Consider the following 18,514-nt stretch of genomic DNA (forward strand, 5'->3'; position numbering starts at 1 on the left):
TAAAACAATGGTAAAACAATTGTTTTACCATTGTTTTACCATCATTTTACTATGGTTTTACTATGGTTTTACTAGCAATTTAATTGTTTAGTATAGTGAAATGTAGATTAACTATGGTTTTAGTAGGCTTTCACTATGTTAAAACTGTGGTAAACCATAGTAAAACAATGGTAAAACGATTGTAAAATTATGGTAAAACGATTGTAAAATGATTGTAAAACGACGGTAAAACGATGGTAAAACAATGGTAAAACGATTGTAAAACGATGGTAAAACGATTGTAAAACGATGGTAAAACGATTGTAAAATGATGGTAAAACATGGTAAAACGATTGTAAAACAATGGTAAAACGAAGGTAAAACAATGTTAAAATTATGGTAAAACGATGGTAAAACAATAGTAAAACGATAGTAAAATGATAAAACAATGGTAAAACAATTGTTTTACCATTGTTTTACCATCATTTTACTATCGTTTTACCATTGTTTTAATATGGTTTTACTATGGTTTTACTAGCAATTTATTGTTTACTATAGTGAAATGTAGATTATGGTTTAAGTATGCTTTCACTATAGTTAAACTGTGGTAAACCATAGTAAAACTATGGTAAAACGATAGTAAAACAATGGTAAAACGATGGTAAAACAATTGTTTTACCTTTGTTTTATCATTTTACCATCGTTTTACTATTGTTTTACCATCGTTTTACCATAATTTTAACATTGTTTTACCTTCGTTTTACCATTGTTTTACAATCGTTTTACCATGTTTTACCATCATTTTACAATCGTTTTACCATCGTTTTACAATCGTTTTACCATTGTTTTACCATCGTTTTACCGTCGTTTTACAATCATTTTACAATCGTTTTACCATAATTTTACAATCGTTTTACCATTGTTTTACTATGGTTTACCACAGTTTTAACATAGTGAAAGCCTACTAAAACCATAGTTAATCTACATTTCACTATACTAAACAATTAAATTGCTAGTAAAACCATAGTAAAACAATGGTAAAACGATGGTAAAACGATGGTAAAACAATGGTAAAACGATCGTTTTACTATTGTTTTATCATCGTTTTACCATTGCTTTACTATCATTTTACCATTGTTTTACAATTGTTTTACCTTCGTTCTACCATCGTTTTACTATGATTTACTAGTTTAACTATAGTGAAAGCATAAAACCATAGTTCAAACTTCATTTTTCCTGTCACATGACATTTTAGAAGGTAGAAAAAGTACAAATTATAAATATTAATATATGAAAGAATTGATAAAGTTAGTGACCCCTTATATTTTCTCAAATATCAGACTTCAAACTACATAAATAACTTTTTTTTTTCTTGCATGGAGGTTAACAAATCTTGTAATAAAAATAAAACGTATTACCACAGTGACAGCCTTGTACCTTTATTTTTCGAGAAAAGTAGTTTTGAATACACAATGTGTGTTTTTTGTTGAAGTGCCTTGGTTATATTCTAAAACTGTTCTACACGCTAATTTTAGATGATAATTAATGAGTAAATGAATGAAATTTGTTTTCTATAACTTTGATCTCCAGTGTGTTTTTAACTTGGCAAATTTACTTTGAAAAGTGCTTTTTTATTTTTTATAAATACTACTTTGTTAGATATTGTGTTTTAAAATATGCATATAAAAAAGCAAATATGTTTTGTGGGCCGCATTTAAATTGTCAGTCTTTAATGGTAAGTAAATTGTTGTATACTTGTTGGTCGTAAAAAAGATTTTGGAATCACAGATTACAGCCTCCATCTTAAAATGACAGATTGTCAAAATAGAAACTTCCCAGCATCTGACATTTTGCTCTGAAGCTTAAAGCCACTGTGACCTTCTGGTACTTCTTTAAACTTCTGACCCCCGCCATTTAACCCAAAAAATAAAAAGCATCACTAATGGATTCTTTTATACAACATAAATGTTGCATATCACCACATACAACAAAAACTGATAATGTGAAAGATCACAATCACAAGCCTGATATAAATATATGTACAACTGATGTGGTACAAAAGAAGTGACTGCGGTTAAAGATTTTTTTGTCGGAAAGTGTCATCCCGTTTTTACTCACTAGAGGGGCTAATGCTCACAAGAAAACCCTGGCAGACATTTCTCTGCTTCTTCAAAAAGTGCAACCTCAGCCTTGTCTTTAATTATTTACCAAGCACAATAAATATTATTATTACTTGTTATTGTTACTATTTGTTATTTTTATAATTATTATGTGTTGTTGTACAATAACAAAAGGTTGTTGTTGTACTTTTTACAACACATTAATTATAACAAAAGAATTGCTGTCATAGCTGAGTTAACCAAAAATAATAACAATAAAAATGAATTATTAACTTAGATTAAAAACTATTACCTTTGTATTATTATTATTATTATTATTATTATTATCATTATTATTATTATTATCAACAGCATCATCACAATTATCTTCACATGATTAGATTATTTCATTAGGTTAAACGATAAAGTTAAGATAAATATAATTTTTATTTTATTGTGTAAAATTATTCTTAATATAACTTCTATTATTGCTCTGTCATATTTATATATGCCTGTCATTGATTATATTTATGCAGGTGCATTTAAATGAAGACGTGGCTGATGAGATCTGGGAAGAAGCCCTGTCAATAATAAAAAAAAAAGCTTCAATAAATTCGAGACAAAAATGAATTCAATTTAAAGTTTTACATCGCCTTCATTTTTCTACAACTAGATTAAGCAAAATCTTTCCCTCTGTATCTCCTTAATGCGACTGATGTGGTAGGGCAGAGGGGACTTTGGCACATTTATTTTGGTTTTGTCCTGTTCTTTATGAGTTTTGGTCCAGCATTTTTGAGTTGTTTTCCAGTGCTTATGGAACCACTATCCAACCTGACTACAATTTGGCTATTTTTGGATATTCAAATATAATGGACACCTTTCCATCAACCTAACAGCACGCCCTGATGGTTGGCATGATTACAGCTAAAAAGATGATCTTACTTGATTGGAAATCTCCTAAGGCTCCCTGTTTTAAGAGATGGTTGAATGAGCTGCTTCATGTCATTCAAATGGAACGACTATGTCTTGAAACTTCACAGAAAAAAGCTAAACCACATGGGGACCTATTTTAAGACTCTTAAGAATCTAGCATTTTCCCTTTGTAAATTTTCATCTTTAACTCATATTCATGACACTGACTTTGTAAAAACATAAATACTGTCATTTTTTAATATGTTTAAGTTACATATGTCATGTATGTACATTTATGTATATTTGGTAACTGAGACGATCCATCCCCATTTTTATTTTTTTATTTTTTTGAGGGCGTGGGGGCTAATGTCAATTATTTTGTATTATTATATTTTTTCTTCTTTTTAGTGGTATTGTACTGATTTTGTTAAATATCTTATAAAAATGTTAAATAAAACAAAATATTACAAAAAAATATTTATGCAGGTGCACAGCATAGAAATATAATATAATATAATGGCGACGCAGTGGCGCAGTAGGTATTGCTGTCAACCTCACAGCAAGAAGGTCGCTGGTTCGAGTCTCAACTGGGTCAGTTGGGGTTTCTGTGTAGATTTTGCATGTTCTCCCTGCGTTCGCGTGGCTTTTCTGCAGGTGCTTCGGTTTCCCCCACAGTCTGAACACATGCGGTACAGGTGAATTGGAGACAGGCTAAATTGTCTGTAGTGTATGAGTGTGAATGAGTGTGTATGGATGTTTGCCTGAGATGGGTTGCAGTCCATCCGCTGCGTCAAACATATGCTGGATAAGTTGGCAGTTCATTCTGCTGTGGCGATCGCAAATTAATAAAGGGACTAAGCCGAAAAGAGAATAAATGAATAATATAATGTATTATAATATAGGGTGTCACGGTGATGCAGTGGGTGGCACAATCGCCTCACAGCAAGAAGGTTGCTGGTTCAAGCCACAGTTGGGTCAGTTGGCATTTCTGTTGAGAGTTTGCATGTTCTCCCCGTGTACGCGTGGCAAGGGCATAGGATTGACATGGATGTAGAAGACGTGCCCCCACCAATATCCACCAATTACTGAAATGTCCCTACCAATAATTTAATCAACTTCAACATTAAATAATGCTCTGTCAACCCTTAGAAGCCTACACGTGCACAAAGTCAAGTTTGCTATTAGGTCACCGTAATACTAAACTAAGACTCCGCAATTACTTGAAATTCAGTTTTGTTTTTGGCCTTCATTATTATGAAAAACAATAATCGGGATAAAACAGTTAAATTGTGTCACACACTTCTCCAAATTTCTCTACATTCATACCTCCTCAAAGCCCAACTGAAATAAAATGATGTGAATTGACTTGACGTGATTGATATATGTATTAGTATGGGTTTATTTAATATTATCAAGTACTTTATTTATGCTTTTAAAAGTGCAAAACAGAATTTGTGATGTTCAAGGCATGCGTTCTAGGGATGTATGTCCCACCAATGACAAGAGCAAATCTACACCCTTGACGCGTGGATTTCCTCCCGGGTGCCAGATCCTCCGGTTTCCCCCACAAGTCCAAAGACATGTGCTATAGGTGAATTGTGGAAGCTAAAATTGTGTATGTGTTGCAGCTGCAAGGGCATCCGTTGCGTAAAACATATGCTGGATATGTTGCGGGTTCATGAACTGGTTCATTCATGTAGCGACCCCACATTAATACAGGGACTAAGCCGAAAAGAAAATGAATGAATGTATGTTATTATGTCAGATTTGGTGCCGCGGTGGTGCAGTGGGTAGCACTGTCACCTCAAGAAGCAAGAAGGTCGCTGGTTCGAGCCTCGGCTGGGTGTGTTAGCATTTTTGTGTGGAGTTTGCATGTTCTACCCCGGCTACAGTTTCCCCCACAATCCAGACATGTGCGCATAAGTGTGTATGGATGTTTTCCAGTGATGGGTTGCAGCTGGAAGGGCATCTGCTGCATAAAACATATGCTGGATAAGTTGGTGGTTCATTCCACTGCGGTGACTAATAACGGGACTAAGCCAAACGGAAAATAAATTAATGAATGAATGAATAATGTCAGAATTTTCCAACATGGTGCAGCCCTACTATGTCATGCAGAAAGAAACAACCACTTTTACAAATGAACATGTTTAGCAACTTTATTGAGATTCACACTCAAATCAATCCAATTCAATGGCCAAACATCACACATTTGTATTTTTTTTTTCCATATAAACCGGGAATGTATCAAGTAAAGATTATGAAAGTGCAAATACCGTTTCAAGGATTAGATGCTTAACAATATAAAATCTTTAATGGGTTACAAAATATGTCACATACAGGACATCATCTGTCATTCTTTTTATTCATTCTTTAACTCATGTTTGTACGAATCTACCATATGCTTCATTTGAACAGACATTAGATCCATCTCCACCTTTGGCGACATACATTAGTCCAAAGAAATACTGCCATTTAGTGAGCTTAACTGATTCTGATCACACACACACATACTGTACATACAGAGACAAATAATAATGTGTGCAAACCCAAACTCTGAGGAATGGAATGACTCTAAAATAATCACTTTAACAGGACTGCCTTCAATTTTTCACTTTGTATAAATTTCATACAAAGCAAAACATTTGGACTGAAGGTCAGATTGAGCATATAAATGACATCAAGCCCACAGAGTAAAGCATCAGGCGCCTGCTCGGTCAAACCCACAGCTAAAACCGCAATCCTATGAGCAAAAACTCTTTTTTTTTTTCCCCAAGGCTGAAGTGAGAGCGAAATTGTGCAATTTATTTTTAGAAGTGCTTCAAACTCAGTGCTGCTGTGATTTGATTGAAATGATGAAAAGTTGGCCAGGTGTTCGCAAGAATATGTAAGCAAAAACATTCTGTTGATTAGTTTTGAATGGCTTTTAACAATTATTTCAGCAGTCACGTTTAAGTAATATCGAAGCTAATATAGAAAAGTGGCACTGTTATAACAGTTTAATACATACACAAAATATATTTATATATTGGCGCTCTTTTTTTATGGATCTTCATTCATTTTAAGGACATTCAATTTTTAATAAATAGAAAATTTGTTTGTTTTTTTTTATATAATTTAGCGTAGAGAAAAACCACAGTTAAATTAAGTGTAAAAAATGAGAGCTCCACCATGTGTAGAAATGTACTTTAAATCTGCAGATAAAACAGCTTCTGGCCTTAAAACACAAATGTTTTTCGCCTCCACCGCAAGATCCATCGATATCATTAAGAGAAATGTGTTTTTTTGAAGTGGTGTCTTAGAAAAGATTCATTAAGTCTTTCATAAAGTGTTTTCTTTTAGAATTAGATTGTTATAAATTGCTGATTTCACATCCTAACACATGATGTGTGTGGTTTCATTCAACTTTTGCTTTAAAAAAAACTTTTTTGTGTGTGTGGAAGGGGCCAGTGGCATGCAAAAAGACAACCAAACAAATATAAAAATGTCTTTTAAAAAACATTGAGTTCGGTTTGCGTAATCGCCACCTGAATGTACAAACACGATGTATATAGAACGTACCAAACTCTGGGGCTCAGAGTGGCTGTAAATTAAGAGAAGTTTCACAGAAAAGGCACTGTGATAAGTTGCAAATAGAAAAACGTTTTCCAGACTACCGTTTAAATCTCGCCGTTCTAATTAACCAGTGACGGGTTACAGTGATTACGTTTGACCAAAACAGAAAAGTCGACTGCAACTAGAGCTGACGTTCGTTTAGTTTCTGTGATAATTAGCATTACGGAACCTGTTCAGAGTGTGACGCTGTACTTCTCTAACACTACAGGTCTAGTTTAAAGGAAGGATAGTGTACTCAACAGGGCGACTAGGCCCTCAGCAGCAGGCACGATCTGCACACCATTCACTCGGCGTGTGCAAGCCAGTGTTTGGCACCTACAGTATCTTATATATCTTTTTGAATCAGGCGAACAGGAACTCACACCGAACACTGTCCCATTCTGTACAGTAGATTATTCTTGCTACTTCAACACTCGTCTTATCTTCTTAGCGCTTTGTGGTTCAGTTACTGACTCTAAAAGTGTTTAACACTCCACGATCAGAAAGAGTTATTTTCAGTAAGCAAAGAACACATGCCTTATAAGCACAAAGGCCTGAAACACACAAGTACTCGACGAGTACTGTTTCGATTTCTACATATCTAACAATACAAAGCTTCTCGTTGTCATTAATCTTGTTCCTCGGGGTGAATTCCGCCAGCTACTTTATCAAAAAAAGTGGCTTAGATAGTAGCTAAAGTCAGTATTTCATACAAGGTGTACCTGACCCTCCCATTCAGAGGAGCTACTGCTAGGCTGGTCAGGGTCTGAGTCACATTTTGGGGTATCGGAGTGACACGGGTTCAAAGCACTCGGAGTTTCGCCCAACTCGACAGTTGAAGGAGGAGGACACATATCTAGACCTATTAGGTCCAGCTGTGTTGGCCTGACAGGCTCCCGCTCTCCTGCGATGATGCCAGAGTCAAACTCTCGCTCTACCTCTCTGTCGCCCCCTGTTATCCACTGCGGTACAGCACAATCTGACTCTGACGGCATCCTCGCTGACTGACTGGCGAATTCTTGATGCATTGCACCGGCTGAAGGAACCAAACTGATATTCTGTGGGTTCATGTCATGAAACCAAGCCATGATGTTGCCTAGAAGGTTGGCGTTGTCCGAATTGAAATCAGAGCTTTCCATATGTCCCGCAGGATTATGGAAAGGACCCTCTGAGGGATCTCTGGCAGGATTGTTGAGATTGTCAAAGCGAAGCGGAACATTCTGGCCACTGATATTTCCCAGCTTCTTTAGGCTGTCACCCACCTCTAAGAGCTCAGAGCTGCTCAGGGCAGCACGGGGAACATCTATCCCACACAGAACCGGGTCAAGCCGAGTGGGCAGGGAGGTTCCGATGGCCCCCAGAGAAGCTTCATTAGAGAGGATCTCCTGAGCATCAACACCAGCCCCACCAGCCATCAGTCCTGACTCCTGCAGAGACAGCTGAATGGCCAACAGGATATTCGGATCGTCCTCGTCCAGAGAACTATGAGGCTGTAAGGTAAAAGATGAATGCTACTCTAAGTTGAGGATTCTCAGATTAAATTTCACCACAGAATTTCAACAACCAGGGTCTTCACTCACCATTGGCAAACCCGGTCTCTGACCTCCACCAATTTCTTGCGTGTCTGTAAGAAAATACATTTTTTGTTTAAGATTGTGCTTAGAAAGCTTGCACAGCAAGGAATAACTACAGTACAAGAATTAACAATAACTGCCAAATCCTTGATATCAAAGGTGATTGTTCTATAAATTCAAGGATTTTCAACCAAGGCTACTGTAAAGGCCCATACACACCAAGAAAATGTTCACACATGCTTATTTCCGAAGTTTAACATCTTAGGACTAAACAAAGAGTGCAAATATGAATGTGCAAAAATGCCAGCCATAATGACATTTTTCTTTCAAAAAATTAAATAACTGGTTTATTTATTTATTTATTTTTTCGGTTTGTAGTGTCACATTAAAGACTTGTCAACCAATGAGATTGGTGCTTTTGTCCACATACCTTGAGCTGCTAAAGTTACAGGTAGACCTGAATTTGTGGTCTTAAAGCTTAATATGGTCAAGCCAAGGACACAGAAATTGCAGATCAAATAGGATTCAACAGTGCTTTTTATTTCACAGAATTTTCTTTTATGTCAGTGCAGATGGTGTAGTGGTTAGAGCATTGACACATGCACTCTGGTGCTCATGGCGACCCGAGTTAGATTCCCGCCTCGAGGTCCTATGCTGATCCTTCCCTATCTCTCCCCACACTTTCTAGTAAATACTCTCTACTGCCATGTCCATTAAAGGTGAAAACCCCGGAAAAAAACATAATAATAATAATAATAAAAAATAATTTTATTTTATGGCTTGTAAAGTTTTCCTGCAAATTTTTGACCTGGTGTTTCTGTGATGGAGTGGAAGGGTTTAAACAGAAGAGGTAAAGCTTATGTGATAATTAAGGAAAATGCTTAAGGGTGACTACTTCAGTTCAACATGTAATGGCCCGTTTCCACTGAGTGGTACGGTATGATACGGTTTTTGATATGGACAGATTTCCACTGTCAAAAAGCATACCGAACCAAACTACCGTACCACTTTTCCGGCATCCTTTCGAAAGGGTACCAAACGGGAGACAGGGTACCAAAAGGTGGAGCTACACGTGCAGCTGAAATTGTTTCAGCAACTTGAATCATGAACAAACTGCTATATTTATCTTCGACTTTTGGATTATTATAAACTGGGAATGACAAAATGACTCTCTAACAGAGCTTACATGTGCTGGTGAAGATTACAGACACAGATGAGAGGTTTGCGCTGACTGTGGGCTATATTGCGTGTGTTTTTGAACTCAAATAAGGACTAAATGTTTGCTGTGTGTAATTTTTCTGTAATTAATAATATATCAGAGACTGTAAGAGGCTGTATGTGTTCATACATGTTCCATTTATGTATTTATTTTATATAATTACAGATGTTACAGTAGCCTATTTCGCACTGTCATTGATCTGCAGTTATAATTAAATCATGTTCATAGAAAAGTTAGTAATGAACATTTATAAACAAGTATTTATGTGTATAAAGCATCTGTTTTGTGAGAAGTGCTGCTCATTATGATATGTGAACGGGTGTACAGCTTTAACGTAGACATTTATTCAAGCGAGCATGACGTCAACTTAAACTTTATGTCGTACACCACGCCCACCAAAAGGGCACCCTTTGTGGGGGAAACGCAAGCCTGATAAGCCTGACCCGTACCGACCCGTACTCTGCTGTCGAGTGTTAACAGAGGCTAAACAAGTAACTAGTTGTGCGAGTAAACCTCATTCCCCAGCCTCAAGAGGCAGACCAGTGACTGATGCAAGGCACAGTTTTTTAAAGCGTCCTTGTTAGTGTACCCACCTCCAGTAACAAAATCCTAATTAGAGCAGGGCAGGTAAAACTGGAGGGATTTGTGTCATGACACAGATTAGAGTTTAGTGGGACAGCTAGTAGGACCAATGCGAGTAAAGAGCCTTTAAACTTTCAAAGCATGATGACACTTTTGAATCAAACAATAGATCCCTCTGGCGCTGTATACACCAGATGCGATAGACTGTGGCATGACTAAGTTGTCAAGGCTAATATGCAGATTTTTTTTCTAATCTCCCTGTGAAAGAATTGCCCATCATTCTCTACAGTTAGTTTTGATCTTTCGATTGCATGCCCACAGCTGCTGAAGTAGCATATAAAAAATAAAACTTAACACGATAAATGTTTTGAACCCAGTGAAGATGCTAAAGAAAAGGGTACCAGAAAATAATAGATATTAAGTTTTTGTAATCCTTAGTGTATGAGAACGGAGAACTTTCTTGTCAAGTGAGGCGATAAACATGCACAAGTAGCATACTATGGAAAAGTAAATGAGACGTACACTCACTGGACACATTATTAGGTACATCTTACTAGTACTGGGTTGGACCCCTGTTTGTCTTCAGAACAGCCTTAATTCTTGGTGAAATAGATTCAACAAGCTACTGGAAATATTCCTCAAAGATTTTGGTCCATATTGACATGATAGCATCATGCAGTTGCTGCAGATTTGTCCCAAAGGTGCTCTATTGGATTGAGATCTGGTGACTTTGGAGACCAGTTGAGTAAAGTGAACTCAATGTTATGTTCAAGAAACCAGTCTGAGATGATTCATGCTTTATAACATGGTGCGTTATCCTGCTGGAAATAGCCATCAGAAGATGGGTACACTGTGGTCATAAAGGAATGGACATGATCAGCTACACTACTCAGGTAGGCTGTGACATTGACATGATGCTCTATTGGCACTGAGTTGGAACTGTTGATACAAGGCAGGATGGATCCATGCTTTCATGTTGTTGATGCCAAATTCTGACCCTACCATCCATATGTCGCAGCAGAAATCGAGACTCATCAGACCAGGCAATGTTTTTCCAATCTTCTATTGTCCAAGTTTGATGTGTTTTGCGTTCAGAGATGCTCTTCTGCATACCTCGGTTGTAACAAGTGGTTATTTGAGTTACTGTTGCATTTCTATCAGCTGGAACTAGTCTGGCCATTCTCCTCTGACCTCAGGAATTTGTGCCCACAGAACTGCCTCTCTTGGATATTTTCTCTTTTTTGGATCTGTCTCTATAAACCCTAGAGACGGTTGTGCGTGAAAATACCAGTAGATCAGCAGTTTCTTACCAGCCCTTATGGCACCAACAACCATGCCATGTTCAAATTCACTTAAATCATTTCTCTTCCCTATTCTGATGCTCGGTTTGGCTGCCATGTGATTAGCTGATTAGAAATTTGCATTAACGAGCAGTCGGAGAGGTGTACCCAATTAAGTGGCCGGAGAGTGTATGTTTGAGTATTTAGTAATGCCAGTTAGTAATACTAACTATTTACCAAGCCTACATCTGAGTACAATATTCTGCTTGTGAGTTTGCTAGGATATTTTTCCCAGGTACAGTAGAACTCAAGACGCACTGGCATACTGTAAAAAGCTCCATCTCTCCATCTCACTGAGCAGTGAAACGATGCTGAACATGTCAGTATCGCTTATTTGATGTTTGACATTATAATTGAATTATGAGACCAGTACAGGATTACATGCTAATTGTGTAGTCACAAGTTTGCTGTATCGTTTTGTGTTCGTTGTGAAAGCAAGTCAATTCAATTCCGCTACATGTGTGGACATACAGAGGAACGTAATCGTGTCTCGCAGGACAATGGTGCTACATAAATTAATCATAAATGCAAACAACACTGGACATAAGAGTTTTTTTTTTAAATGCATAACTAACATATACCATAAGATATACGATTAGCACAGTTTGACAGTAATTAGCCTAACTTTATTGTGCCATGTTCACTGTGAAGGGATCTCAAATGTTGAAGCCCTGAGCAACACAATAGCAATTGACCCTAGAAATGCTTTGCTCAACTAAATGTATACTGCAGTAATAATAACCTTTATTGCAAAAGAAAGCTGTGATAAAGAAGTTAACAGTGCATTTTCTGCTTAGTGTGCAGAAAAATGCTGTTACTACAACATCCCACAATGCTTAAATACTGTATCAGATATTAGAGGAAATAAAAACACATTCACAAAACATACCTAAAGTGCTGTGGCCTGGGTCATCAGGGTCAGGTGTGTTGCTGCGGAGGCTGGCCATGTCTCCTCTCCTGCGCTGCCTGTGTCTGCGTCTGTACTGGAACTCGGCATACTCCTAAACAACAAAAAGACCAGAAAAAACATAGCATTTCAAAGCAAATTTAAAAGGTCTAGCAGCATTCCCACAAGACTCTGCAAATAAAAGACAGACTCAGAGAAACCTGCACCACTCTACAGGAATTCCGTCACATGAAAGTACAGGGTTTTTGGCTGTCTCATGTCAGAATAACAGATATGTTTTGAGTCAAATTGCTTAACCAAAATCCATTTAATGTTGTTAACTTTAGTAGAAATTATAATATAATATAATATAATATAATATAATATAATATAATATAATATAATATAATATAATATAATATAATATAATATAATATAATATATGTCTCATTCTTTTTTACTATGGAAAAAAAGTAACCAGTATTTCTTTCTTTAAATTAAAATGTATTTTGTATGAAAGTAAAAAACAGGTCTCAAAAAATGTAAGTAAATAAATGATAGCAGAGCTATGACTATTTAATAGACGGTTTCTTTTACCCTTTTCAATACACGCACGTATGCAAACATTCTGTTACCCAGTAATGTCATTCACTATAAAACTGACAAGATAAAGCATTTAGGAATAATCTGTTTAGCATTCAATCATAATTTATTTATATTTTATTAACTTTATTTTCACCACAGCTTGATCAATTTCTGAAAATAAAGTCTTCTGTATCAAACTGAAGCTGCATGCAGTAAGCATGCAACAACGTCAAAGAAAACGTACATTTAGGGAAAACATTCCTGAGAGGTACACCTCAAGCATCAATAATAAAAAGTTGAATAAAGTGCATCACTGTTATTCCTCTTTCTATAAGCCATAAATCCAGAGCAAAATTAAATTATCCCATAGCCTGCATACATGATTTCAAAAGAAGAACAGCGACCAGCAATATAGACTAAAGTGATGGCCTGCGTCACTTTGGAATGTCTGCAAAAACTCATATTTTATGACCTTTCATGAAACAAAGCATAAAGCAGAAAACTGCCTTTTGAAGATGTAACACCAAAGGCATTTTTTGGTAGACCATGTCAGGATATAAGAACAAATACCTCAGTTTCCGGATAATGTTAAAACAGCATCAGATTTGACCTATCGGTAAGCCCCTCTCCTTGAACGCAGATAAACCAAAGGCAGCTAAGTATCAGCTGCACAAAGACATCTTAAAAGTTTCAGTGGCGGAAACATTGAAAGATCCAAAGCTTACATTATTTTGCAGATGTTTATGCTTTGAAAATGGTAAGACAACATGGTGCTTGATTTCAAGTGCCAATCTGCGGCTACATTACAGCTTGCATCAGCGCAAACTCAAGGAATGAATACATAGGTTTTGTACCTGACTATACTGAATATGCATTTGTAGGGGTTTCTTGTCAGAAACCAATTTCATGGGAGGAGAGTATTTAAACTACTACTAATGTTTTGGCTCCTCAAATTATGATTAATGCACGTTATTTAACCTCTTAAAAAAGCATGTCTTAAATGTTGCGCTTGAAATGGCTGCAGTTGCTGGAGTAAGCACAGCAGAGAACTGAGTGCACGGTATAAGGTAAAATATTTTATCCACATGTATTTACGTGGAATGTCAGAGAAATATAATCTAAACATATTATTTGCAAAATATGCTATTTTTTATTTGCTCTAGGACATAAAAGACATTTTGGAACAATCAACTAGGGTGAGTCATGTGATACCAGTGCAATATAAGTTCTTTCAGACTGTGATCGGTTCTACTTGCATCTGGACTGTGAATAACACAAAAAGTTGGCCACCGTTTACACTAATACGTTTACGCTTTAAAACGCATAAGTTTTGCTTCAGATACACTTTACGTCCACACTACCCCAGGGTTTTCGAGCAAGTGTTTTGGAGATGCTGATGAGGCTGTTTTGTTTTTAAAACACTGATGCTTTGTGTCAGTGTGGATGGGGAAAAAATGGAGACATCTGAAAACGGAGGCGTGGTTGCAAGCATTCATCTATCTAATTGGGGCTTTTCCCTCCATATAAGGTTCATTCTTGTATCCTTTCCTTGTAAATTGAGACTTCGCAAGTGTGATTTGGAAAACAAACTCCTAACAACATGTTGGGTAAAAACTGTGTACTTCAAGTAATCCACATCACCCTGGCTATGTTGTTTCACTATATTAACAATAAAATGAAAACATGATATGCGGAACGTCTATTTTCATTTTGCTATTAACAACTTAACAGACACTAAAAATGTTGAGGCGTCGTGTAGCTACATATTTGTATGACTGTCATTTTCAGTGTATGCATATTTATAACAAAACGGAGCCTATAATAATATAGGAAATAAAGGCAATCAGTCAAATGTACATAATCAGTGTAAGTTACATAAATTATTATATTAAATTTATCTTTGCGCACAGCCAAAACAAGTTACCTGAAAACAAGTAATAGACTCAAAAGACCAAAGAGTCATAACGATAAAGAAAAGATGAATTAAATATTTAGTTTTACAACTGAAATGAGATCAGATACAGCGGAAGATCCTTGATAAACTGTTCGATGAGTCCACTGCACCCATCTGGGGAGGAGTGCTCAAAGCAACCGCTGACTGCCTGGAGCTCAGACATGCACATCCGATGTAGCACATGCCAGAGTGTGTGTGTGGTCACATGGTGTGCGTTTTCAGTGGTGTAGTGTGGACAGAGAGCTGTTTAGAAATGCTAAGGGAAACGCCAGTGTCGATGCAGATCATTTTCGTTCTAAAATGCCATTTTAATACTAAAGCGTATTAGTGTAAACTGGGCCTCACATACAGCAAATACAGTGGATATGGCTTACTGGAAGTATATGAAAAGGTGAATATAGCTGCAGTTTAACTTTCACACAATCTTTCACCTTTTATATAATAGGTTTTTGTCATTGTCTTGTGGTCACATATTAAGCTTATCTATTTTGGCCAATAAACAAATAAACAATAAACTAAATATAGGGCAGCACGGTGGCGCAATGGGTAGCAGAAAGACCTCACAGCAAGAAGGTCGCTGGTCAAGCCTTGGCTGGGTCAGTTGGCATTTTTGTGTGAAGTTTGCATGTTCTCCCTGTGTTCCCGTGCAGGAGTGTATGGGTGTTTCCCAGAGTTGGGTTGCAGCTGGAAGGGCATCCGCTGCATAAAACTATGCTTTTTAAGTTGGCGGTTCATTCCGCAGTGTTGAACCCTGATTAATAAAGGGACTAAAGCGAAAAGAGAATGAATAAATAAACTAAATAGAATTTACTTAATATATAAAATAAATAGATATTTTCTTTTGTTAAATGTGCACCATTGCTGCTTTCATTAAATACCTAGTTTTTAATGAAGTAGGATGACGTCTAGAACATCAATTATTTTCTTAGTACCCCACATATTTGTCTACGCTACGCTAATTTGCAATGCGCTGATTTTATTTACATATTTACCAAAGCAATGTTCTTTCATTTGCACATTGTCTGTCAATCCTCAGCAGAAATGTCCATGACCATCTGCACTGTTTTGGAACTGCACAAATTTGCCGTTTCTGGACGCTAATTTATTTCATTCCATATCCAAAACCCAAAACGAGACAAGGTAAAATCCAGAAGATCAACAAGAATATATTAGTATTTTTTTTTAAGGTAAACATCACCTACAGTTATTTACTCGCAATGGCTGTGTAGTAACTTTGGTTGTGCCTCAGGTATAAGCAACTAACAAAACTAGTCACATGTAAATCAATTTATCTTATGCTACAGTATATGAATGGTGGTGTTAATCCTTGATGCTTTCATCTGTGAATGAGACAGCCATAACATCACATTCACCTGCTTTAATTGTGATATGTGAACTCTCGCTTTCAAATTAATCTCATGCACTTTCAATTGTATCCTATGCACCATTTTTATTATAAATGACTTTAAAGAACACCTCCATGGCTTAATATAGAACCATCCATGGCTTGAATGCTTCTTTATGACTGGCAGTCTAAAATGTCTAAAATGTATTAAAACATTTTGGGACAATGTTTTAAGTCACAGCTATTAGGGACTCTGTTTGTTGTCCGAGTTAGCAACAGTAACTAAGGGGGTGGCGGGGGCTTACCAGTGGGTCAATTCCTAATCTAGAAGGTCTGAATATATGAATAGCGTAAATAGAGTATAAAGAAAAAGTCAACATGCGACCAAAAAAATAAAAGAGGAGAAAGTGGACATGACAGATGGAGTATACATGACAGGTGCCATTCCACGTTTCGTTCAGCCGTTCCTGAGATGAGGATTCTTCAATACCTGTGGATGGCTTCCTGTATATTGACAGTGCTCTCTCGGATCAATTCCCCCGAGAAAGGCATGATTCCTCTGGATCTTTAGAACACAATAGCGGTACACGGTTTAACTGCACATCACAGGTCTCACACATTCACATCTTCTTCTACAGACCGGTTTGCACAGCCAAAACCACCACTACATTGGCCAAAAATACAAATTTAACACATTCTTTTAAGACACAAATAACACAAAGTTTGTAAAACAGGCTTAAAAAATTTTACCTCAGGAGAGGCGAAACCCAAATACTCCCAGTCCCATGTTCCACCAGCAAAACTGTAATAGAGGAAAAAATAGAAGTGTTAGGTTTTATGGGCTTCTTTACATTGAGAGGCTGCAGGTACATTTGTCACAAACAATAAGCAACAGTTAGGAAGTTCTGAACATACAGTGTTTAGTCACAATGGACCCCCTTTACTTTAGTGTATGTAAAAATTGTAGTTAACAACACACATGGTTAAGTTCTTAAAAAAGTACTCTGAATTGAACACTCTTAACTTCAATCATAATGATTTATAAACATTTTATTTCTATAAATATATTGCGTATTACGGTCATCAAAAAACATTTTGTATATTTTAAAACTACATTGTAGCATTAGCTTTTTGTGTGTGTTGGTTGTACTGCTTGATTATCACTGCCTTTTCCATTGAAACAATAATATAAAAAACAGATACTACAAACTCCACTACACTTATACAAAATCCAGGAGTACATAAATAACTTACCCTGCCATGTAATTGCTTCAATGTTTTCTCTGTTTTGTTTTCCAATAATCTATCCCTTCACTAGCTTTAAATGGTATAGTAATTTAATGTTAAATGTAGGAATGCTCCGATCAATAATCACATGTAATGACTTGATCGGTACTCGCCAATCTGGCCGATCGCATGAACCAATCGCAGGGGTTTATTTACGAGTTTACAAGCAGAGGAAGACATACGTTTGCTCCCATATATTATGCATAGCCTACAGCTGCCACAACACATGAGGAGGTAAATGATGCGTGAGGCATGAGCGATCAATGAGCTTGTGTCACAACAGCTAAAATATACACAGATGCGGTGCAATCTGTTTATACAGTCTATTGGCAAAATTATTTTATTGGTCTTTTTTTCATGAATATTTAATAATATAAATTGTAATATACTTGATGCATTAAAGAGAAGTTTTTGAGAAAATTTACCTTTTAGTAAAAAAGTAATAGATATTTAGGTGTGCATTTTAACTTCTTATGCATCAAATGTGTGCTCCAAACCTTTTCTTGATTGAGACATGTTGAATTCTTATTCCATCATTTGCAATGTTTCCAGAATGCGTTGTTTGTAATGTTTCTTATCAAGTTTTATATCTGTGTTCTATTATTTTCTGTAAAGCTGCTTCTGGGCATGACATGTCCACACTAAATGGTTAAAAGAGACGTGTTTAAGGTGTTATTTGCAGCATCCTTCATTTATTTTCTTAGGTAAGACAAGATCCCCACTTATCACATTAAGTGGAGAAAATGTAACATTAGAATCTGTGCTTGGTATAGGGCCATTATGACAAAGAATCACTACTCGGGATCAACTGCAAAAATCCTGATCGGACCTATTGCTATAGTAATTTATAGTAAATAACTAATAGTAATAACCAAATAGTAATAACTACTGTAAACTGTGAAGTGGTGGTGAATAATTTATATAGTGTAGAAAATAGTACAGCAGGGCTATTCAATTCGTTTGTCATGGGGGCCGGTTCATGAAAAGCATCCCAAACGAAAGGCCGGAAAAATATGACTTGCTATATGAGTGATGACACAACTGCATATAAGACCCCATATAATTTATTTTTGCACCTTAAGACACCCACGTTGGCTTTTTCTACATAAAAATGTTAATATATTGTATTTTGAAACAATAGACTTTTTCTTTTTTTTA

General features: G+C 36.4%; 1 protein-coding gene across 1 annotated transcript in view; it reads right to left on the bottom strand.

Annotated features, from left to right (window-relative positions):
• Positions 1-5,135: 5,135 nt before the first annotated feature.
• The window catches only part of ankib1b (ankyrin repeat and IBR domain containing 1b), a 66,252-nt gene continuing 52,873 nt past the window's right edge, over positions 5,136-18,514 (bottom strand). The window contains 5 exon segments of the mRNA XM_087286751.1: positions 5,136-8,074; positions 8,165-8,208; positions 12,189-12,300; positions 16,560-16,634; positions 16,820-16,871. Coding sequence (XP_087142877.1) covers positions 7,292-8,074; positions 8,165-8,208; positions 12,189-12,300; positions 16,560-16,634; positions 16,820-16,871 — 1,066 coding nt within the window. The 3' untranslated portion in view covers positions 5,136-7,291.

Source organism: Danio rerio, chromosome 16, assembly GCF_052040795.2.
Source record: "Danio rerio strain M-AB ecotype USA chromosome 16, GRCz13ab, whole genome shotgun sequence".
Lineage (NCBI taxonomy): Eukaryota > Metazoa > Chordata > Actinopteri > Cypriniformes > Danionidae > Danio > Danio rerio.